This window comes from Semicossyphus pulcher, unplaced genomic scaffold, assembly GCF_022749685.1.
Source record: "Semicossyphus pulcher isolate SPU_LCO1_2020_fin unplaced genomic scaffold, fSemPul1.0.p SCAF_8, whole genome shotgun sequence".
Lineage (NCBI taxonomy): Eukaryota > Metazoa > Chordata > Actinopteri > Labriformes > Labridae > Semicossyphus > Semicossyphus pulcher.
Window position 1 is genome coordinate 10,249,524 of NW_027211759.1, and position 24,002 is coordinate 10,273,525.

The window sequence follows — 24,002 nt, forward strand, 5'->3', positions numbered from 1 at the left end:
TTAGACAACTGGAATTTGTATGAAAACAAACAGAGACCTGTGCTTGTTCCAAGGATAATTGCTCTTTTTCAGAAAACCTCCCAAAATGTACGGATTTACTGTAGTTCACTGTCAGTGTGACAAAAATGACTATTGATGTAGGAGGGATTTATAAAGGCTACTTTCATGGCCCAGACTGGCTTACAAAGGCCAATTTCACTCTTTAAGATAACAGTTTCAATGTGTGATTGATTTAAATCCTGCTCCGCACCATACTGTACAAGTATTTGAAGTTGCCTTCTTTCAAGGCCCGCAGCTTGTGTCTGGCCCGCACGAGCTGTGGATGCTGTCCTACTCATCAGCACCAAAGCCCCGAAAGTCTGCAGAGCTTCCAGCCAACCACCCACTCCCCCCCTTTGCTAAAAAATGTGGATCAAATTAACCCGGCAGCAGCAATGTTCTCCCTCGACAATCAATGGACTCTCCAAGCCCTAAGAACAGACACTCTTGTTTCTTCCAGACATGAACTGTGTTCTCCGCTGCGTGTTGTCTGCTGCTGTTTGTTTGACTCTGTCAGTTTTCTAATGACACAAGAAAATGGCTTTTCTCCAGAGACCTTTTTTAGTGTACTTTTTTTTTTTAGTAATTACCTGCAGGTCTGCAGGGCCCAAATAAACAACACAGAAGACGGAATATCAACACTTTCGTCACATATCTGCCCTGAGGGTTTGTTTTATATTTGCTCTACTTCCAGCATTTTTCAGGTGTTGCCTGTTTCTTTTGGCTTGTGTCGTCTCATTGGGGCGCAAAGTTGTCAATCATGTTTTTGGCAGCCCGGTCTTTACAGGGATTGGTCAGTATCACCATTTCCACAATCAGGACTCAATCACCTATAGCTAATTCCAAGAACAACTTAGTACTGTATGTTCAGGAGGTTCCCAGGGTGAACAAAAGTCCTTTTCTTTGGAGTATGAAAACACTTATTGACCTAAAAGTCAGCCGTCCAAGTATGTAATATTTTCCTACATGGTAAGCAGTTCAATTCTGTTTGGTACAGTTGCTTCCTATTCAACATTGTTCACAAGGCGGCCATTTTTCTCTAACATATCGCACAGGGTGGGAAGCTCAAACAAGGTTTTAATGTGGTACTTCTTTGTTGGAAGATTTAAAAATGTTGGGATTCTGATGCTATCAACCGAGAGCTAAGGGCCATATTTCAAGGTAAAACAACACATTAGCCACCACCAGACAACAGCTAATGTTAGCATTCAAGCACTAACTTGCTAACATTGCTGTTAGCTTGGAATTTTATCACTTCTTATTCTTTGTGAACAGTTGCTGATTAACAGAGAAGCAATGGAAATGTCTAAACATTCATGACATTAGCACTAGATCTTATGTCTGAGGAAAATGGCCGATGTGTGTATATGGTAACCAGTTTTCATGGTGGAAAAAGTGTAAATTGCCTAGTATTAAGGTGGCAGGCCTAATTTAGTATGAGCCAGTTATAAAGAAGAATGAAGGAGTGATTGCATCGAGTAATAACCATCATCCCTGAAGTATTTTGGTTTCTGTCTTTGCTTTTTTGTGTATAAACTGAAACCATTGTCACCGTATGGTTACCGATGCCAAAGGAAGCCGGGCCTCAAGCCAAATATATCCCATATTATAAACCACTCTTCTGCCCAACTACCGTCAATGCCCAGCATGTTCAAATCATTTTGTTGGTGCCACTATGTGACTAAAGACGCTGGTTTCGGCTCCACCATGATACATGCCTCATGCATACCAATTTGCTTAAGTTTGCATATTTTGTAGCACGTGCAGCTTTCTCTTCCATAAAAACATCAATCATTGACTAGCCTGGTTAGCCTAGATCTGGTATGTTTGTCCTTTTGTACTTTACTGGCAAAAAGTACTTCCTTGATAAACAATGCAAAAACTAAAGATGGAAACTTTTCCAGATCAGTGGAAGAGCAGGAAGTGGGCGCTCAAATATGCCCAAACCACTGCATATCACCTGTAATGAGCTTGTCAGGGTCATAAGTAAAAGACAACAGCTTTGGACAGCATTTTGGCAGAAGTATGATATATATGGAACATCATGTACATTCAAATGACCAGTGACAAAATGGATGATTATGCAAAATTTGATTTCAAACCTCCCTATGGATGTTTTGATCTGTTTTTCCACTGAGAAAACTGTCAGAATTTACTGTAACCGACAAGCTGACCAAAACTGCAGTGCTTCTGTGAGAGAAAATACAGACTTTTACAGCCACCTTTCAAGCCCACAGGATTGACTTTTAAATGCTTTAAAAATAGATTTAGGGTGGAGTATTACTTTAACATCCATCAAGTTGAAATTAAGGCAGAGGCTGCGTGGAAACTTGTGTGCCCCAAACTGGCTGGTCCTCATTGGGAGTTCTGCTTTGTAGACCCTGACCGCTTGAGTCTAAATGACCTGTCCTCTTTCAGTGTTGCATTTTGACTTCAACTTCCTGCCCCTAATTGATAATCTACATCATATAGATGGGATGAAAATGGGACACCTTCGCAATGTGGATCACTGCTGACCTCCTTCAAGCATTCATGTAGGTTTTCGGGTCACACAGTCTAAAAAAGGAAAAGAAATGAGGACATTTCTCCAATAATAGTCTGAATTACACTTGTCCCTTCTGTTAGAAGAAGAGCGGTAGTTGAGTCCCAGTCAAACCACGAGATCAGCATCTTCCCATTTTAAACTGATCCTTGGAAGTCAGTCCTGAACTCTGGAAACACATCAAAGAAACCCTAGCAGAGTGTAAGAGGCAGCCATCTTGGCCTATTGGCCTACTTTGTGAATGGGACGGCATGTGTTTGCAACGTGAGACTTATTTATACATATATTTATTTATCCCACTTCAAGGGACTGTCCTAATTACACGTCGATGTGACCGAAGTGTTTAACTTCTCGAGCAATTCAAACTCAGATGACCACACACAGCACAAAAACAAACACGTGTAACTTTCCAGATCCATTTATTTGAGTTGATACAGTACTACAGAGGCATTGTGTCGAGTAGAAATACACCCCAATGGATGAATTAAGACATTTTACAGGATTTGAGGAACTCTTATTGTTTTGTAACTCTTAAAAATACACACTTGGCCACTGCTTTCACTATGAGATGATACCACTCTATTTTGAACAAACAAATGACAGTTTGTTTTGTGCAGTTCGTCCTGAACGCGACACGCAGTCCAGAGAAGGCCAAAGCATAAGCAGGGAGTATTTTGACAACAATTTAAATGGCTTGATCACCAATAAATACAAAGTATAAAAACACATTGATAATAATTTTCAATATCAAAAAAAAAAAAAAAAAAAAAAGTTCATAAAAGATACCAAAGGCACGCAACTTAATCCACCTTGGCAGTCCAGGATCACCAACAGAAACTGAGGCAATAGCCGACAAAAGTAATGAGCCATTACGAAAAATAATACTTAAATAACATAATAATACTAATTTATTATTATTATTGTCATAACAATATCCAGTCAAGTTTTCCTATGATTAGACGTTCTGCTAACTAACAGATATGCACCACTTGTTTCCAGTTTGGCAGAGTTTCAGATTCTTTCCATTGCTTTATTTCCTTTTCAGAAGCTTGTACCTCCCCTTATTAGGTAAAGGTGGAAAAGCACGATTGTTACGATCAGTTATTGATATATCAATACGTTCTTTCATTTTGCCAAATTCCAATTATTTTAGAAGGATTCTAAATGAGCCTGCTGCATGAACATCAGATTTGCCGGTTTCTTGAGAGGAATTTGAATACTTCGAGGAAGGAAGTATTTTCTGCCATAACATAAAGCAATATAAAGTTTCTTATATTTTGGAAAATCAAAAACAGAAGCATAATAAAACAAAATACTAACATAGTATAATTTTCTCACTGTAAATCCAGTTGACAATTAAAATGCAATACAAAAGGCAATAAAATGCAATATAATACGCAGCGGGTCTTTCATTTGAACCAATACCCAGGACCTTTCCTTCACACCAGAGGACCACTGAAAACATTCAACATGTGATCCGTTTCCTCCGGGTCGTCTCCCGCATGCTTTTCCATCCACATCATTTGATATTCCGGATGATGTCAGTCACCGTTCTCCCATTTCTTTTTTTCGCTGCAGTTGAAAAGTGTACCACACTTTCTATAAGGCCATGCAGAACACACGAGTCACACACTGATTGACCCTCCAGACGAGCTGTATCAACAGCCTCCAGCATCTCACTCAGAAACCATAAAAGCAAAATAAACAAACGTGAGGTAAGGCCAATGTGGGGATGATTTCATTCACCGATGGGGATTCCTAAGTCAAAGAAACATCTAAAAAAAATGACTCCCTGACCCATCTATGCCACAGCTTCACCACATCTTTGGTATCAAACAAAAACTTTCCATCTACTCTTTCTACTCACTTTCTTTTACTTTCACTATTCTACATTACAAATCCTTCAAACAAACACATCTAACTCCTTGACCTTTCCTGTGTACTACAAGAAAGTCCTCTCTAATCTCAACCTTCCCATGCACCACTCTTTCTCACTCTTTCTTTCTCCCTCTAGCTGTAAATCTCTACGTGCTGCCTCCCTCTTTTTGCTGTCAAATGAAAACAATAGCTGGCTAATTGTGCTTAGTTGACATAATGGACTAGTATACACAGCTGGAGGGCTGAGCACGCACCGCAGATCCCACCTGTGCTGAGTCGGGCTGGTGCTGATAGAGATCTCTAGCACCAACACGTCTCCGCCCTTTGTCTGAGGAATTTGCTGTGTCATCAGCAGGCTAAAACAAACCGCCTTACTTTGCTCTTTTGAAGAGAATGGGGTAAAATATTAACTGGAAAAAAACACCGTATGTGTCTTTGGTAGAAACAAACAAAATAAAGAACACTCACTAAAGAGCCTGTCTTTATCAGGTAGCCGTGAATATGCGAAACAACCCAAGGTTAAGAGAGCCAGGCACATTCCAGGACTGTGAGATGGTGTCTGCGCCATCTCCCTTCACTTAGTGTCCCGCTGGGTGAGTCCCTCCAGACCCTCGGGTGCTGCCAGCAAATCTGCGCTCAACCGAGCCACCAAAAGTGCTGACGAACCAAACCGCGGGCTTAAACACTGACAAAGAACACAAAGGATGTTGTTCTCAAGGCGATATCTGCGTGTGATTCTGAGGGGGGAGGAGACTGTTTGATCTCAACTGTCTGGGTTTGACCTTTGAACCCTAAAACATGTAAAGTAAGCCGGCTGTGTGCAGAAGGCCCTGGGTCTCTCCACATTCACAATCAACATAAAAAAAAAAAAGCACAACTGGTGACAGGTTGGCCTGGCTTTTCCCTCCACTTTAAGGAAATGACATACATAATTCTTATTATGATTTAAAAGGCACTTCCTACATATTCCCAAGTATCATACACATATATAGGACATACGCTTTTATGAAGGTATATTTGCCTGCGTGTTTTACAAGCGCAGACATACTTATATATGCTGAGTATATATATGTTTCTCATCATCACTGAGTAACATAATTATATATGTCAGTTCCACACAAAGAGTTTGGACACTTCCAGTAATAAGCCAGCGCCCACCAGTTTTGCACTTAAAACTAAAAGCTACAAAAATATTAATAAATAATCAGCAATGTCAGTTATTTTTGGAACAAGACCCTGGTTTGTTTGTTTTTTTTTTAAAGGAAGTAAAGATCACAAAAGCATGTGCTCTGTGTGAGTTTTTAAGGTGCTTTTGTAAACTCAAACTCAAGATCGGTGGCGTACGACCAGTTTCTGGTCGCTGCGTTTGTGATTCTAACTTGCCTTCTTGCTGAATATGTAAACATGTTGAACACAGCAAAGTCTATGGGCGGGCCAAGAAAGCAGACTGGGTGGCATTGTTTCATGCCAGCTCCTTCTCTCTCTCTCTAACTTAATCTCCCCTGGCCAGAGAAGAGCACCTAAGTGTGTACATCTGTGTGTGTAGACGTATCATTTCCATCAAGATTTCAGCCTCATATGGAAAACCACAACCTCCCAAAAGGTGAATCCCAGTAACACACTGGTCGTTAAAGCCACCCAAAAATACATCTGTACACACACATACACACACACACAGTTCATTTCCCTCTGCTTCTTCTCTCTCTGCCGCCCGTCTGTTAGGTGAGGTTGCTGCTGATGTCCAGGGCTTGCTGGTACACCTGAGTCATGTCCTCCAGGTCCCCCAGCAAGGAGAAGCTGCCATTGTCCCCCGGGGAGCCTTTCGTTCTGGGGCCGCGGCTGAACTTGGGTCCCTGGTGCGGCGGGGCTGCCTGGAAGCCCGTGAAGTTGGCGAGCTGCAGCAGGTTTTCAGCCGACACGCAGGCCCTGATGTTTGGGCGGAGGTGGGGGGTGGAGGGATGCCACTCGGCCCCGCTGAGGGAGCTCGGCGACAGGGACAGGCTGGAGCTGTCCTCCCCGACGATGCTGGATGGCCGACTCTGACTGCGGGATAGACCAGAGTCCTTTGAGGGAGGAGGCTCGCCAAGGACTCCAGCTACTGCTGCCGCTGACGGAGGCCCGCTGTAGGTGGAGTACTTGCCGTTTCGCTTTAAGATGCCCTTTCTCCCCATGACTCTTTTAGGCGGGGAGGTGGCTAGCAGGGACATGCTGGTGCCCCCTAAAAGCTCGGAGGACTCGCTGCGCTCTGGCGAGGAGTAGTACCCTGATTCCCGCTGTTGGTTGTTCTTCAAGATGCCTTTCTTGGGCAGAGTGGGCACCATCTTAGCTGGCGAGCCTCCACCCAGAGTCGGCTCCTCTTCCTCTCGATCTGGACTTGAGGCTTCCTCTCCCCCTTCTGCTGATTTAGCCATTTGGCCCAACTCCCCGTCTTCCAGACTGGCAGACTGCTGCTCCTCAGTAACCCTGGTCTTCAGGATGCCCTTGGGTCTCTTCAGACCCGGCTTGTCCTCCGCTCCAGAGTGGCTCTGTCCCGCCTCCACGTTCTCCTTCTTGGACTTTTTGGGCCTCTGGCGAAGCAGCTGGGGCATGACTGCAGCTTTGGCCCCAGAACCACGTGGCTCAGTGCGGTTCTGCCAGTCGATGAAGCGGGCCAGCATGGGCGAGCCTCCGTGGTCTCGTTGGGTCTCGCAGTCACACACGCTGTTCTTCCAGCCCCAGTTCACCCACCAGTGGTTGGCGATGTCCTCCACTGTGGCCCGGCGCTCAGGGTTCACCATCAGCATCCAGCGGATCAGTCCACGGGCGTCTAAAGGAGACGAAAGGATATCAATCAACAAGTTGTCTCAAAGGAAAGACCACTTGGCATAAATCAATCTAATAGCATTAGATGCTTTTACGTCCAAGCACTGAACGTGGAATGTGAGTTTGACACTTTCTTTCGTTCAAATATGTTGGAACGGGCCTGGTTGACAATAGTAATGGTTGTATGTAAAAATGTGGGGTTTCTGAAATGCTAGTTTTGTGTTTTTGTTGTTCATACGTTATTCAATTTGGTAGAATTTAAAGAACATCTGTTTAATTCAAGGAATTAGTCACTTTAAGTGATAATCTTGGAGATTTTCATTTAAATAAATGTCTGTTAAGTCACTATCTATCGCTGAATGCGGTAACACAATGATGATTGAGCCTGTGGCCCATTGATGAAAGCCTTTGCATTTGCAGTATTACAGACTGGGTGTCTGGTGTAACATTCATGGAAAAAATCACAAGCGGCGCCCAGTTAGTGAAGCGTTTTCCATCACCCAGCAGTGGTTGGTCTGCCAGAGAGGGTAGGCGGAGCTAAGCGGCTGCTTTTCCTGTCTCTACAAATGTTGCGAGTAAACAGTAATCTACTATGGCTGAACAAACAAAGAAAAGATCGATGACTACAGATACAACTTCAAAAATAAGTGAAAATCAACAACACTGTTGATTTTCACTTATCAACACACACCAACGACAGCAACACTGTCTGGATATCTTGGAAGTGTGCTCCCGCAATTACTGTTTATCGCCATAGGTGCCGCCAAAGAGAACGAAACTGAGATCTTCTAGATTACCACTGTAATGTTACTTTTTTATGATTATGCATTTTTTATTCTTTTAATTTATTGTTTCTCCTGCAGTACCTGAGGACTGAGTGGGCTCTTTGTACTCCCCGTTGCTGATCTGGCGTATGAGGTTCTTGTGGTCTCCCCCATCAAACGGCATGGTCCCGTAGACCAGCGTATACAGCAGCACCCCCAGAGCCCAGCTGTCCACCTGAGGAAAACAAAATACAGGTCATAAATTTGTTCATTCTGTAATACGCAGACCACAAACATACTGCACATAGTTGAGGTGCATTAGATCTGGTGGGTTCATTAGTGTTGTGATTAGTGATTCGTGCCTTTAACTGAATGAATCACACAATCTCACATGAAAGTCTCTGTTCAAGAGCTTGAGACGTTTCTGCGCTTCACCAGCACAAATCTTCATAGCACAAATGACAAATGCCAGCCCTCTGGTGGGAAATGCCTTGTTTCCACACAGATAAATCCCCCCCCCCCTCCACTTTCTCCTGCTCTGTCAGGCCGAAGCAAGCACTTTCTGACCACCAACCCTAATGCAATGTGGCTTTCTAAGTAAGCGGTTACATAAGACTTTGTGTCTGGGGCGCATGAGGAGGTGCAGAGCGACGTGGGAAGTGGTGGGAATGGAGGAGGGTAATGAGTCCAGCAGAGATGGCAGAGCCGAGATATCCTGGCCCCTGAGGACTCGCTGGAGACACGTCGGCATTCAGCATCTCTGCGTGTGTTTGTGTACGCGAAGGTGACAGAGAGGGGAAATGCGATGTGTGTTAATGGGATTATGAGAAGTCCTGAGGAATTCGCTTCTGACGGCAGGAGCTGCAGCTTTCAGACATATTTTAGGAAGAGGAAATCAGATAGCGTGAGTTAAAGAGCTGGTGTACTTCCTCTTAGGATCCTGACTAACATCAGGAATGTGTCAAGGGCGAGACAGGGCCACGCACTATTGTTGTGTTCTATTTTCGTTGCATGTGTTTGCTGTAATTTGTGGCCTCACCCCGACCGAGGTTCTGTAATTTCGATTGCGATCAGGCTGCTGTAGTTTTTAGCACTCTGGAGGAAATTATAGTGAATTATGCTAAATTGAACGCTTGGACTTGAAGAATCTAAAAATGCACGTTTTTTTTCCTTCCTCTGTTGCTTTGTTTTATGTAACTGATGCGATTTCAGAGACAACGCCCTTCGGAACGACTATGGAATTGCCAGATAAGTGGCTTTGAGGAGACATTTTCACTCGTTCTTTCACCAAAACTATTTTGCTTTGACCGTGAGCGTGTTTTTTTTCAGGCTGTGGAGCTCATTCCTATCCCATTAAGATGAAGAGAAAGCGGGCAAAAAAACGATCCTCCAGTTCCTCACTTCAAAGGATCCAGACATTGCGGGAAGGGGAGGACAGGGGAGGGATGCAGACTGTATCTGAGCTGACCCACTGTGGAGATGCAAGAGAGACCTCCCTTTGACTGGAGACTAATAGTAATCCCATCAAAGAAACAGAAAATAAAGCCTGTCCACCGCTTTGTGTATGATAATCACTAGTGAGATAATAATGATGAAAGCTGTATAAGGTGGGAGATCTGGGGGGGTTCACACCAAATTTAACAGCTCGGGAAGACAATAGGGCCGACGATGGTTACACAATAAGATAATAAAAGCCTGGAAATGAAGTTCAAGAGAGAGCAGCTGCGTTTTCAGTCATTGTTTGGTTCACCGAGTCTCACCTCTGGGCCTCGGTACGGTCTCCCATTGACGATCTCTGGCGAAGCGTAGAGCGGGCTCCCGCAGAAGGTCTGCAGCAGCTTGTCCTTGTGGTAGAGGTTGGACAACCCGAAGTCGGCAATCTGTGGAAACAAGGGTACGTGATAAGTCGACGCCAGACATGTGATGGTTAATCATCTGTGAAGGTTCTCAGTCATCCAGGCTCCACTAGGGCACTGATTTATGCAGGGGGGGGCATGAAGGTTTTGTTAACCTTTTTTGTCTCCACATATAATATCTACCATAGCTAGTGATTCCATAGCTTCGATGTTACATTCCTTTGTATCGGTTTTTTATTTAAAAAATCACACAACAGAGTGGCACCATAATAATCTTCCATATTTTATTCCTTAGGGATGCATCTCCAAAAGTCAAAGTATGAAGTATCGACAAATCACTGCTAGCAACAGGCTGCTAGTCACTTAAGCCACTAGCAGCCTGTTGCTACACTGCCCAATACGTTGATTTGAATTTAAGTCCCACCTCTGACCAGGCAGAGGGACAATCATAGTTTAGGATTATGGTGACATTTGGGTTGGCCAATCAGTTTTCAGGGGGGGCCCATGCCACCCCAGGCCACCCCCTAGAAACGCCCCTGCATCCAGGTCATGGTAATTCTAAGCTTAATCCAAAAATCATCTGGACTTGGATGAAGCCTACAGAGGCTTATATTTCTAACCCGATCCACCAGTCAGTTTAGAATTGAAGAACCCTTTCGGACGAGAGGTGAAACGTCTTCAAGAACTTCAACAAAGTTGCCTTTTGGATTAAGCTTAGAAGTGATTGTTTATCCTTTAAATAAAGGTCACTCGAGCTGAGGTGCATCACAGATCAAGGCGCCAACTTACCTTAATATTACAGTTTTCATCCAGTAGCACATTTTCCAGTTTCAGATCCCTGTGCACCACCCCATTCTGAAAGACAACAACAAACAAAGTAATGATTAATTAATCTATCAATGCATTATTCATGTCAGAAGTAATAAACATTCAATCGTATTCAGAGATGATTTACTCCGACAAAGCTAGCTTGCGGCTCTCGGGGGAAATCAACGCAGCCTGTTGGTGTAGGTCCCTTTAATTGCTCTTGTCCCCTCGGGGTCTTTACGCTGACATCTGCTGTGATTTTCTTTCTAAATTCAACTCACATGTGTCACATAAACATGAGCCTGTAATTACCGGCCTGTATGAATAATGTTCTCACAACATCTTGGGATTAAAAAACAATTCCTTGTTTAAAACATCTTGGAATTAACATGTGGTATGCAGACAGACAGGACACAGCCCAGCCCGGCATCAGCGCTTATTGTTTTGCTTTATGTTCACAAAGCTCTCATTGGGTGGATGTGAGGAAGACATGGTTGCTTGCTTGTTGTGTCAGTGACTCACACCACCCCACCCGGCGCGAGGCCGTGCTTGGTGGTGATGATTCATCATTCATGGCTGTCTGGGACTCTCCTATCTGAGCACTATGACATCATATCTATCAGCAGCTGGGGATATGACAAAAGGGGGAGCCCATCCAAACAAACCCTTGGACCTTTAGGGGTTTCATGGGTGTAGGCGTGGTGTGGGACATGGGTTGACGTGGGTGTGGCTCGAGCTAAACCTCTGGGGAGAAAAGCTTAGGGGGTATCTCGGGACAGCCTTCAGTGTGTCAACAGATGAGGACTGAATTAATGCAGGGCTTGTTTGGTGTACTGTAATCGGAGTGTAAGCCTGAATTAAACTGGCCTGTGTTCCATCTTCACTCAGAAACAGATGACTCCCTAAGGCTAGCGCGCCAAGAAAAGCATACCGTGTAGGGCCTGTAGATTAACCGGCTGTATGGCTGACTGCAGAGTTGGATGGTGGGTGTTACAATAAGCACGCCTGGAAAACAAAGTCTGGACGTGTGTGTGAGGGGGGGCGAAGAGGGAAATAAGGTGACCAAGAGAAAGAGAGTGCATGTTTTTCCTCAATGTAAAGTATGGTGTTTCTCACCTTGTGGCAGTGGTGCACGGCGGAGACTATCTGTCTGAAGAAGTGTCGCGTCTCCCGCTCGCTCAGGCGCCGGCGCTCGCTGATGTAGTCGTACAGCTCGCCCTTGCTGGCATACTCCATCACAATCACGATCTTGTCCTTGTTCTCAAACACTGACAAATGATAAGAAAACAGTTGGAGTCTGTTAATATCTACTTTTCAGGAAAATACATCCATATTATCAGCGAGCAGGATGGGAGGACAAGTTGTAAAGACATTCCAGGTTCATTCTGTCATGTTGAAATCACAAATGGACATTGTTATAAAGGATAAGTTCACCCCTCCTTTAGTTTTTGGAGCAGGAATCCAGATTCCAGAGGAGCACATAACATCTTAACACTTCTCCCAGGGTTACATCACCACAAACCCCACCTCATGTATCTGGCTCCTTCACAACATCGCAGGGAGGGGCTGTTAACTCAATCAAGCCCACTCCTCCGAGACCAGCAGAGGGTGAAAACAGAGAGGAAGCAGGAGGAGAGAAAGAGTTCGCTTTGCAGACAGAGAGGACAGACAATATCGTGTGAAGCTATGCACATCATACTTTGACTCTGCATCATGTCAACACATTTCACAACACACTGCCACATTCTTAGCCACCCAAACAAGTGTGCGTATGATTAGGAAATATCACATTGTACAATAGTTTGGGTGCAACTTCCTCTTGTCACACCGCAGTTGAACTCCTGATTAATCATGAAAAAACACCGGGTAAGAGCATCACGTTGTTATTTAAAGAGACACTCAGCTGTCTGCTGTGTTTCTGCGTGTGAGTCAGTATGGAAGTTATATTTATGTTGATGTTAATGGACAGGAAACTATCTATCTATCTAAATTTTAGAAGCTTTTAGATGAGAAAAGATGATAAAGATGTTTGATTTATTGAAACAGCAGTGCTGGAGAAACACCCAAACTTTCAAACATTCTGGGGGCATACATGTTTAGCTCTGAGGAGGACTTTGGGATATGGAATCCCTTATGATGTTATGGTCCTGTATCTTAATGAAATGAGAACATGACTATAAAAAGACGAGTATCTGTGTAAAACTGGACAAAATTGAGAATTTATCTCTTGTTTGCCAAAAATTGGGAGAAATTGACTTATAATGGACCCTGAGGTTTTTCATAAGCTTACATGCCCCTACTGTATGGCTACGCTCAGACTGCCCAAATCTTTTTGCTGATATGTGACTCAGGTCTGTGTGAACAGCACAAATTACATGAAATCTAATCTGTTCAGATCTTATTTGGGCCACTTTCATATTCATGAGTGGAAATCACGTGACTTTTAAGTCACTCTCTTATTCGTCATTCGCCTGTGCTGGCGGGAGTCAAACTGTAAATATAAACATGGCAGACGTCTTCGACTCCGCGTCCACATGCACCTCCGTCCATACTGAAGCAGCAGCCATTGCTCCACAAAAAGCCATGATTAAAAATTTGTCTCTCTTTCTCCTCATCCTCGTCCTCGGTATCATCTGCTGTCGAATTCGCTGGTTTCCACAGCACATCAATTTATACATGAAACTATAAACGCTGACTTCCGTGCTGCGTGCAGTCTTTGTTAGTGTTCTTTTGCGCGTGCGGGTCAGTTCAGGACCGTGACCAGTTCACACAGCAGTTTGATATTGGCCACATTTTAAAACTAATGTGAACAGCCAAAGAGGAAAATCGGATCTGACCAATACATTAGAATTGAGCACTAAGGCTTGCAGTATGAACGTAGCCTATGTGTTCTTTTTATTTCATTTCATTTGATTGTATTTTTGGTTCCTTTGTCTTTATATAAATGTAAAAGTTTGCTAAATAAAAAGTAAAAAAAAAAAAGATGCCAAATGTTTCACATCTGCTGACTGGAGAAAGTAATGTCGTCCCAGTTGTATTCGTGTAACTCATCGCTAACCATCTGCACTCACCAAACATATCATTCTGTGCTCGTACGTAGCCTGTATAATTTGGATTTGGCAACATGCTCCCCTCCCAGCGCCTTGGCATGAAGGGAATGAAAATGGTTATGAGAAAAGAGAAAGAACAAGAACAAAAATGAGATGACAACAACACACTCCGCCACGTTGCTTCACATTGAGCGGGTTGCTTTTCCCACACAGCGGGGTCACTGAGGGTGAGGGCCTCTGCTTTCTGCACCCTTGAGTGAGCACCTTCATAGTTTGTCGCACACCCTCCTCCTGGGGTCCTTTTAAAGATATAATCCCCTACAAAAGCACACAGTTGCTGAGTGATGGTAATGCTCCCTGATCGGGGCTGTCTGACAGACTGAACCCAGCCCTCTGGTTGGTGGACGGAGCGGTAACCTGCGGGGATATTCACAGTGATCCATGCTGGGGTTTGTTCTTAAAGAGCCAATTCTCAGCTTGCACTCTCATTTACCTTTGACCCCTGGTGGTGAAGTAATTACCTGGCTTACATAACGCGGGTTTGTTACAGCCCGTTGGGTACGGCAGCCACCGCTACAGCTTTGCTGTCACTCATTGGGCCTTTGTTCACAGGTCAGGCCCTCACATCTGAGTAATTAGCACCCATTGTCCTGATGCCTGCACTGATGATAGACCACTGTTGCAAGCATGCATGGGGGACAGGCGGCAGATTACTATTACAATGTGTGATACAGAACTTTGCTCTTTTGCAAGCAGTGTTTGCTTTTCTCTTGTGCCTTCTGCAGTTAGTGTGTCTTTGTGTGAGTGAATTAAGTTGTTTGGGTGCCCTTGTGTGTTCCTGCAGTGGTCCTTTGCATGCTGTAGTAGGGATACTCAGGGACCTGTATTTTAAAAGGAGCAATTCGTCCCCTTGAAAAAGCCACTCTCAGTCAAAGCTGGTGTTCTCTGTAATCGATAGAAGCAATAATATTTGAAATTGGCACCATAGCTGTGGAGAAAGTCGTACAAACAGCTTGTGGTTTCGCCCATTCTTCATTCCTACAACACCCAGCGTGCATTGCGCCCCTCCCTCTGAAGCGAGAGACACTGGAGTGAAATACTACCGTTTTCCAGTCAAGGACATTTATCGTTGCAGGCAATGGCTGGGAGTGGTGCAGAATCCGAAATACGACAAGAATATTCCGGTCTAAACGTCTAAAAAATCTTGAGGTCTGGAGTCTACATTTCAAACCTGGCGATTTTAAACGAGGCATGACATCGGAGGCGGGCGTCCTAGATTGAGGAAGTGTAGTTTAGCGAGCTCCATGGCCTCTTACGTAGTCTGGTGGAGGTTTTCCAGCGGCCATTGGAGAAGCGGATAGCGTCCTCCAAAGGCACAGAGCTAAATAGCATTTTTTTCTACCATAATGGCATTAGCTCCCCATAATAGCATGATAGGACTGAGGTTGAAAATCGGCAAACTGGCCCTTTAAGTATGTTAAATAGTGTAGTTGTGGAAGACTGGGGCATTAAACACTACACTTTGTAAATAGATCTTTTTATGTCCATTACCTCAGCAGCTGTTTTCTTCCTTGAATTACTCTTATATAACTGAACAGAGCTACCAAAATAAGAGCTCCTCAGAGTTCCTCTTACCATCCAGGCTTATGTCACCTTTAGAGAATGCACTAAATGAACACAGTAAAAGATTTTGGCTCCTCTCTCACAGCAGGGTTAATGATTTTACGTCTGTTCTGGCTTTTATATCTCCTTATTTCCCCTCATAAAGGAAAAGGTCAACATTTTGGAAAATACACATTCCTTTTGTTGCTGACAGATAGGTGAGAAGATGGATAACTTTTCTCACATCTATGCGCTAAATGTGACACTTCCAGCAGCAGATTATTTCTTGGCCCGGAGCGTAGACTCCATGAAGTCCGGCTGAACTCACCAGCTGTTGGTTGTAGTGTCATATTCACGCTACGGACAAGAGTGGTATTGAAAAGCAAATTATTGTGTTTCCCCAAATGTCAAACTATCCTTTAACTTGCGTCAGTTTGTTCAGGTTTAGCTTTATATTGGATGTATTCATTTCTTCTGCAGTCTTCTAAAGCTGGAGCCGGGGTTCTTAGATATGCCTGAGAAGCAAAGAGCTAAATTCGCTTTTAAATGCCCCGCACAGCATGCTGATGGATGCAGAATGTGAGGGAGTGGTAAAAATCAATCTTCACACTCACATCTGGTTCAGCTTTGCTTCACACAAGGCAGTTAGCCGGGGCTGTACAAGAGGGTGTTGCCGGATACACAAATCTCGGGGCCTCGTATATATCTCTAAAGCGAAGCTGGGCGGAGGCCAGGCCACAACAGTAAACGCTGCGTTTGAGGAGAGAGAGCGAGGGCAATGAGTCTGGTCACGATTGTTGGTGAAGTAGACTGCTTATAAAGGAAAACGGCACACATAGGAGCAGCATTCAGCCTCCTTGGAGTTTATAAAACTGGGTGTTCTTTTAATCATTCCCCTACAAAACCTATTAAACTTGGCTGCGCTTGAGCCCTCCAGCTGACTACTGGCACGTTTGCATGACAAATAGAGCTGTTTGTCACATATTCACATAGCTGATAACAACCTGGGGACTTTGAAACTGAACAAAGGACAGTGGGTAAGCCAGTTTGGGCAGTGGCACATAAACCGGCTGCCATTGTGCCAGTGCAGCTACACTGAAAAGAGCATTGAAACTGTTGCTATGTTGACTCAGGCATAAAAATAGTCACAAGCCACAAATCATATGAAACGGGCTCAAACTGCAGCGCCTTGTGACTTTAATTGCCTGCACGTAGGCCCAGACGACATTATAAAGGATGATTAATTGAGAGCAATATGTTGAAAGAATTCAATGGGAATTGTTCAACCTTTCCCTCGCCATCAATTCTAATCTGTGTTTTCTTACAGTGAGGTAAAGGTCAAGTAAGAGGACTCAAAAAAAGGAGGTAAATATGTGAGCCATTTAAGGCTGATTTTGAAGGCTTTGATATTTAGAGGGTTGCTTCCTTGAGTAGACATATGTTGATGTTGCTCCCGGGAAGGCTTAAGGCCTTTCCTCATGGTTTCATGGCACCGGGCCGGAGTCAGACAAGGTGCAGGCCCGAGGGTGACTGAGGTCAATCCGGTGTCTCTCTAGGCTCATGCATAGACACAAATATACAATGGCGTATGTGACACACACACATACACACACACACATATTCAAGCACAGTCTGGCTCCCAGCTGCAGTTGTTTCTAAGTATCAGCAGATGTCTGGCCCTGAGATCAAGCCCAGAGAAGACAAGAGATGAGACCCCTTAGATGTGGAAGAGGCAATCCCTAAGAATACCACCCCTGTTTCACACACGTGCAGAGACACACAGAGGGATCCAGACGCACACTGCCGGAGCCATCCAAGACTTTTACTGGAGCAGACAGAGCAGAGAGGATGAATAACATCCCAGAGCTGTAGTTAGTCCTGCTCTTATTGTGACATCTGCATGTCATAACACGACAATCCTGCAGCTTGGCCACGAGTGTTCAGTGAGCGGAGGGTGGGCTGAATGCTGGTCATGTGTGTTTTTGTTTATGTGGATGATCTGTGTGTGTGTGTGTGTGTGCGCTTCCAGACATGCAGCAGACTCTCACCTTCGTATATTGAAATGATGTGTGGGTGGCGGAGGGATGACATGATCTCAATCTCCCGGCGGATGTGCACCATGTCCTGCTCATCCTTGATCTTCTCCTTCCGAATTGACTTGATGGCCACCTGGAAACAGAGAGACAGATCCGGCGCTGATCACATGAAATTAAAAAGTGGATTTTTCAAAGTCAAAGAAAGCCTGGGTGCATCATGTGTAAAACACATTTCCTTCTTTTTCAACTTTAATTGGTTGCATAGACATGTTGATTTGATCTGTGAAGGGAAATGGCCAAAGTAAAATTAGACTAAAGGACAACACATTGATGTCACAGTTACTCTCTTATCAGTGTACTTTAAAATGCACATGGCTCCATACTGTACACCACGTTCTGTCTGTCTCAGTGTAAACATGTGAGCCAACTCTGCTGCGTCTCTCTCCCTTATTAACCCTGTGTATTTCCTCAACCTCATTTATCCCCCTCTCAAGGGGCCTGAAATACAACCTTTGACCTCATTGCCGAGCCTCGCTGTCATAACTGCCAGATGAGTCAAACAAGTAGGGGGTGTCATCTTATTGTCACACTGTGTAATTTACTTTGGAATAAAGGGTGCTCTCTTTCAGAAAAACAACCTTGCACGTGGTGCCATAATGGAGGCTTCCTTTGAACCCTTTAAGGGCCAACATGTATTAGTCAGAGTTTGGGTTTAGTCTTTGATCTGAGCCATCAATTCTTTTCTACCTAGAGGCTTGGACTGTAGCTAACGCAGAGTGGTGCTAACATGCTAATACTGACAAGGATGATGGTATCAGGGTGGGTTTACCATATCCTCTGTCTTATTTATGTGTGTTAGCATGCTAATGTGGCTGATTAGCATTTAACACAAAATGCACCTGTGGGAATGTCGTTAGCTTTTGCCAAATCTCATCAGTTTTGGCCTGATAATGGCGCCAGAGGAAATTCATCCAATGTGACCCATGAATGTCTGGAAAACTAAGCAGCTTTCCACCAAAATTTAAAGGAGCAATTCTCCCCTGGCAAAAGCCACTGTCAGTCAAAGCTGGTTCTCTGTAATCGATAGAAGCAATAATATTTGAAATTGGCGCCATAGCTGTGGAGAATGTTCCCGTTCTTCATTCCAACAACACCCAGCGTGCATTGCACCCCTGCCTCTGAAAGGAACGGCCCAGCGAGAGTTGGAGTGAAATACTACCGTTTTTGCTGCAGGCAATGGCTCAGAGCGGTACAGCGGCCCATTGGAGGAGCAAACTGGCCCTTTAAACCCATTTGGTTGTTGTTGAGATACTTCAGCGATGATAAAGTAGAACCAATGAGGACCAGAAGCATCATGAAAACGAGGTCAGCAAGGTGTTAAATGCTCATACTTTCTGGAGGAAGTCAGACAGACATGGAGGTCAGAGTGCTCCAGCATATATCAGATGTTGGTATTAACTTTCACAGCCGTGTTTCCTTCCCTGTCAAAGAGCCTTGAGACGATACTAAATCACTACCCAGCCTCTTATTTTTAGTCATACTGATTAAGCTCGGCTAATGGCCTGCGTTTAGAATAGCTGGCCTGCTGGGAGTTTTATGGAGGAATCGCGGGAGTTGAGGAAGTGATTCAGTTTACTTGTGTTGCCAATTGGCTGCAACAGGAGGTTCAAAAGTCAACGAATACACTTGATTTGACGATTTTTCAATGTCATTTAAATGCCACTTGGATACGATCATCTACAACTGGATGCATTCAAACCTCTTGCCTTGCACTCTTTAAATAAGAGGTTAGCGTCCTTCTCTAAATAAACCAATGGAGAGTATACAGTCTAGCACATGTCGCTATAATTGTAGCCTAAACATTCTGGATTGAGTCCTGCGTTTGCTTTGATCAGGCCTCTATAGAGTCTGCTCGCTCTGAATCCTGTTAGTTTAAACTTTTGTCCTCTCCTAGCTAAGCGGTGGTATTCTGAGGAGCCCAGCTTTATTCCATGCAGGAGAAACCACAGGCAGTAGCGAGTGCCAGGCTAATTACCGTGTACATCAATAAAAATAACCCCAAACTGGAATAGTTCCCCTTCCAGAGCAAGCCTTGATTACATAGAATTTTAAAGAAATGACACCATAATAAACAAGATGGGGTCCGAGGGGGTCCGCATGCTGTGTCCTTAATTGGTAAAAGTTGTTTGTGTCTTAACGCTGATGTTTTCCTTTACCTCATCAACGTTTTACCACTGAGGAAACGTGAGCAACTTTTTTTTACTTCTGTGTTTAGCAGCGAGGCAGAATGTGAGTCACGTTCCTGGATGTCATGGAGGAAGTAATTCAGGAATTCATTTATTTAATAAAAACAGAAACGGCCTACAAAATTTATTCGCAGATGGAAGAAAATTTCCTCTTTTGAACTTCTGCCTAAAACCAAACTTGCTTTTTTCTTCTTAAAGGCTAGTCATCAATCTTTCATTACACTGTATGCTAACTCGCTAGCTCTCCCACATGGGGCTTGAGACAAAGCCAGGTATCTTGTATGTATCTCCTCATGTTCCCCTGCCCTGACCCCGATGTGGATCATTAAACAGGACTGCAGATCAGCCACTTGCCAGCTGGCCCGGCTGGCTGACACAGCTACGCTTGTCCTTAAGTGGATCCCTATTACTGTCACTCACAGTAAACAGGCCCTGCTCCGCTGCCCACGTCGGCCCCTGCCAGGTATTGGGGGGCCCCGCCTTGTCTGGGTGCCCCCAGACCAGCCGTGTTTGGAACATAGCGCGTTTGAAGTGAAAGTCCTTGTTTCGCTTCACTGGAGCCTGACATCTTCCAGCGCTTTCTCAGGCCATTAAAATAGATGAAGTATTCATCACAAGCTCACTCTTCCCTGGGCTTGCTGCAGATCATGATCATCGCTGTGTGTGTGTGTGTGTGTGTCTGACTCAAAGAGAGAGAGAGAGAGTGAGTGGGAGGAAGAGGGCCGTCACTTTTCCAGAGAACTATCTTCTCAAACAGCCAGGAATCATAATACCTCACCGACACCACATCTAGCAGAGGCATGTCAGTGTTTTCCCCTCTCGCGTACCCCTCCAGTGAATCCATTGTTGGGGAATGATGTAATCTGGTGCTTTAAGCTCATATTAATATGACTCTCTAACCCCTTTAACTGAGGCTGCCCCGCTCTTGTTATGGTGGGGGGGGGGCTTCCCTGTGTTTATCTGTGCTAAATGCTAATGCCCCCATCCCCGTCTGTGATGGATCCCCCACACAGGATATTAACCTTCCCCTCCAATCTCATTTCCTGCTGTGGATGGCCTTTTATGTGTCACTGCCCATTTTAGGCCCTGCTGTCACCACAACCTTTTCACTCTAATCATCTACATGGCATCAAAACACACACACACACACACACACACACACACACCGCCTCTTTCTATCTTTCTCGCGAGTATACAAACATGAAACACATCTTCTACAAACACACAAGCCAGTGCATGTGTCACATTTCCCCTCTATGATCTATTGCACTCAACACAATGTTCCACTGAGCTGCCTAACAGTGCAACGCATGGCTTTGCAGATTAGACCGGGCAGTCACTCAGTTCCACTTTCGCTGACACGCTGAATATGCCCACATCTAATCAATCTTCCTCAAGTGCCTTCAATTCATTCCACACACACACACACAAGACTTCCTCAGTCTGTCCCCTCGCTTAGCCCTCTCTGCTCTTCTCATTTGTGGAACGAAAAACGGGAAAAAAGGTACAAGGACCCGAGGTGATTGCATAACAGTCTCCCCAAACTGCTGTATTTGCCGCACAGACACAAGGGACACCCTGTGGGGTCAGAGGTCAAGTAAACTCTGGCAACGCAGTGGCAGACACACGTGGCCTGTGAGGTGGCCGGGAGTCACGCTCTGTCTGCTTTCTGCTGGTACTCCATGTGCAGAGGAGGTGATTCTCAAAGGACTTCCCTAAGATATACAAACTCCCACGTGAAACACGGCGGTGCAAGGAAGTCCTATACTTTACTGACATGCTATTTCGGGCTGACTGCTATTCTCAGGCTATAATAGCACATTACAGGAGAATGGTAGGCATGAAGCCACTGAGATTTGACCTACAAAGATTTTTTTGTAAGTCTATATTTAGCTAATTTGCCTAGAAGATGGATTTTTTTTTAACATTACAAACAAGTTATACTTAATTTATTGGTTTAAGAAACATTACAAATGCAAAGAAATGTACATCTTGTGTCAAATACTGCTATTCCTTTAAGACAAAAGCCTTCAATGAATCATCTGCAATCAGCATTTGAAGCTTACTGGAAGAACACAGTATGTCAAACTGACCCAAGTCATAATAAGATGCTTTGACCCTGCAGTGCATGTCCATTGTGCAATCTAACAACGCAAGTGAAAGTAAATAAAACTCCACATTAGAGCTGCTGCCATGGCGATAAGAAATAGGAAAACATACTGAAGAAAGGACAAGGAGCCAAGTGGGACAGGCCAAGAGAGAGTAGGCCCCTACCAGAGGGTTTATAGTTCCCCTATCAAGCATGCATTCGACAGGAGCTATGAAACCTTTGGTGGACATTGTTGACCTATACTAAGTTTCCCCCCCTGGCGTTCTCAGTGCATGGAAAGTTCCTCATGTCCTGCCAGAATGGGCTTGCAGGGGTCAAATTTTGCCACACGTGAAAATATTTGTAGACATGTCCGGGTCCGCTGGGACACAACAGCAGATGGTGGGTTTACGATGGCAAAGACAGCCAGTAACTTTTAAAAAAATAAAGAAACAGAAAGTAGTGGACTGACCCATAAACACAAACACACACACACACACACACACACACACACACACAGTAAAATACATACCAAACCGAAAGGGTTTATTTTTCTAAAACACTTAAACAGAAATGTGATTGCATCCCATCAGTATCTCTTGGACTGTTAGGTGTTTTCCATGATGCTTAACTGGGATCATTGGACTCACATCAGTCAGTCAGTAGCCGGATTTGCTCTCAAGCATCCGGTCGTGAGGCCCCGCATAGGACGAGGCGTGTGCAGCCACAACTCACTGGTCCCATGGGCCCTTTTGGAGCATTGGGGGAATTCCCAGGAGGACATGCACACACCTCTGACAGCCTCAAAGCACTAACTTTAGGACCACTGTTGTTTGTAAGGGGGTTGCAAAAGAATGCACGTGTAAAAAGAGTAAGGACCCACAAAAAGCATAATCTCTGAAGTGGCTCACCTCTCTGCCGGAGTGCCGCTCAATGGCTTTCTTCACTTTGCCATACGTGCCTCTTCCCAGCGTCTCCAGCAGCTCGTAGCGGTGTTTCAGGTTATGTTTGTGGTGGTGTTTCTTCACGCCCGAGTTTCTCCTTCCATCACTGCTTGCCGGGGTCCCTTCAGGTGAGCTGCCGGCAGGTAGAGGTGGAGCTGGAGCCCGGGTTGGAGAGGATAGGTCACCCCCAGCAGGCTGTTTGCCCGCGGAGGTTTGGCCTTTCAAGGCCCCGGGACGCGTTACCCCCCGGTGGGGCGATAAATAAGCGGTTTCCATCTCACTAGGGAAGTGTTTAAACAACCTTCCCACTGTTAAATATGTCAAACTAACTAGCTAAAAGAAATTGATAATATAATACTTATAGGTCTAATAATAGTATTAATAAATAAATAAATTACAAAGAATAACGCGTAGCCTACTAGTCATATTATTACATGAGGAAACTAACATTTCCAGATTGTCTTGGTTGATCAATGGGCTTTGATCAAAGTGAACAGAGATTCTTCCTTCTACCTAATCATGATATTATCGTTATAATCATCTACTAAGGATTAAGCACAAACAGTCTTAAATGACATTATCGGTTTATAATTAGCTGATACATTATCCTATATCACTGGATAGAAAATAATTATTATAGTGCCAATTTTGTAATGAGATATGTATTCAGATATTGACAGCAGGCTGCATGCCAGAAGCTGAATACGCGTTCCCTTTTAAAGATGATATATTGGCTATAATGAACGTGCAAGCTTTTTCACAATAAAAGAAAAAAAGACGAAAATAAATTGATCTCCTCACTCCTCATTTGACTGGCATAGTCTGGCTGTGGCTAAATCTGGCTCGTTCACACTATCTGTCGTCCTAAACGCTGCCAACATCACCGACTCACATCTAAAAGGCGAGAAAGCTGCGACGAAACCGGCGTTTTGGATAAAGATGACCCTCATTTTGTCCACGGCCCAGGTAGATAGCTCCTCATTCATCTGGACTCTGTCTATTGTGCGGCTGCATGCTCCGTGCAGTGGTCGACGGTGGTGGAGGTGCGCTGTGATCGGACACTATCTCAAGCTGAGACGTTTTGGAAATTGCCATGGTCGTTTTGCTACTCCCCTTCTTCTTCTTTCTCGTGTGCCCTTCTTCTTGTTTCTCCCCTTTCTCTCTCTATCCTCAACGTGAGAGGCTGTGAAGAAGGATTGCGAGAGGATCCGAGACCGGGGCGGAGTTTACGCAGACCTCCTCCTCCTTCCCTGTCTTTTCTCTTCCCTTCTCTCTCTTTGTGCTTTCTTCTTCCCCTCTCTCATCTGTGATATGACTGCCGCTGAGCAGGGGCGTAGCTGCGATTCA

The 24,002-nt window shown here is 44.5% G+C and overlaps 1 protein-coding gene across 1 annotated transcript; it reads right to left on the bottom strand.

Moving 5' to 3' along the window:
• Positions 1 to 2,983: 2,983 nt before the first annotated feature.
• nuak1b (NUAK family, SNF1-like kinase, 1b) lies at positions 2,984 to 23,945 on the bottom strand. The gene is made up of 7 exons (XM_069686406.1): positions 22,623 to 23,945; positions 17,389 to 17,509; positions 11,805 to 11,956; positions 10,671 to 10,736; positions 9,786 to 9,905; positions 8,128 to 8,260; positions 2,984 to 7,265 (listed from the first exon to the last, which is right to left on the bottom strand). The coding sequence occupies exons 1-7, from the start codon at positions 22,929 to 22,931 to the stop codon at positions 6,178 to 6,180; spliced, it is 1,989 nt and encodes a 662-aa protein (XP_069542507.1). The 5' UTR covers positions 22,932 to 23,945; the 3' UTR covers positions 2,984 to 6,177.
• Between the last annotated feature and the right edge of the window lie 57 nt (positions 23,946 to 24,002).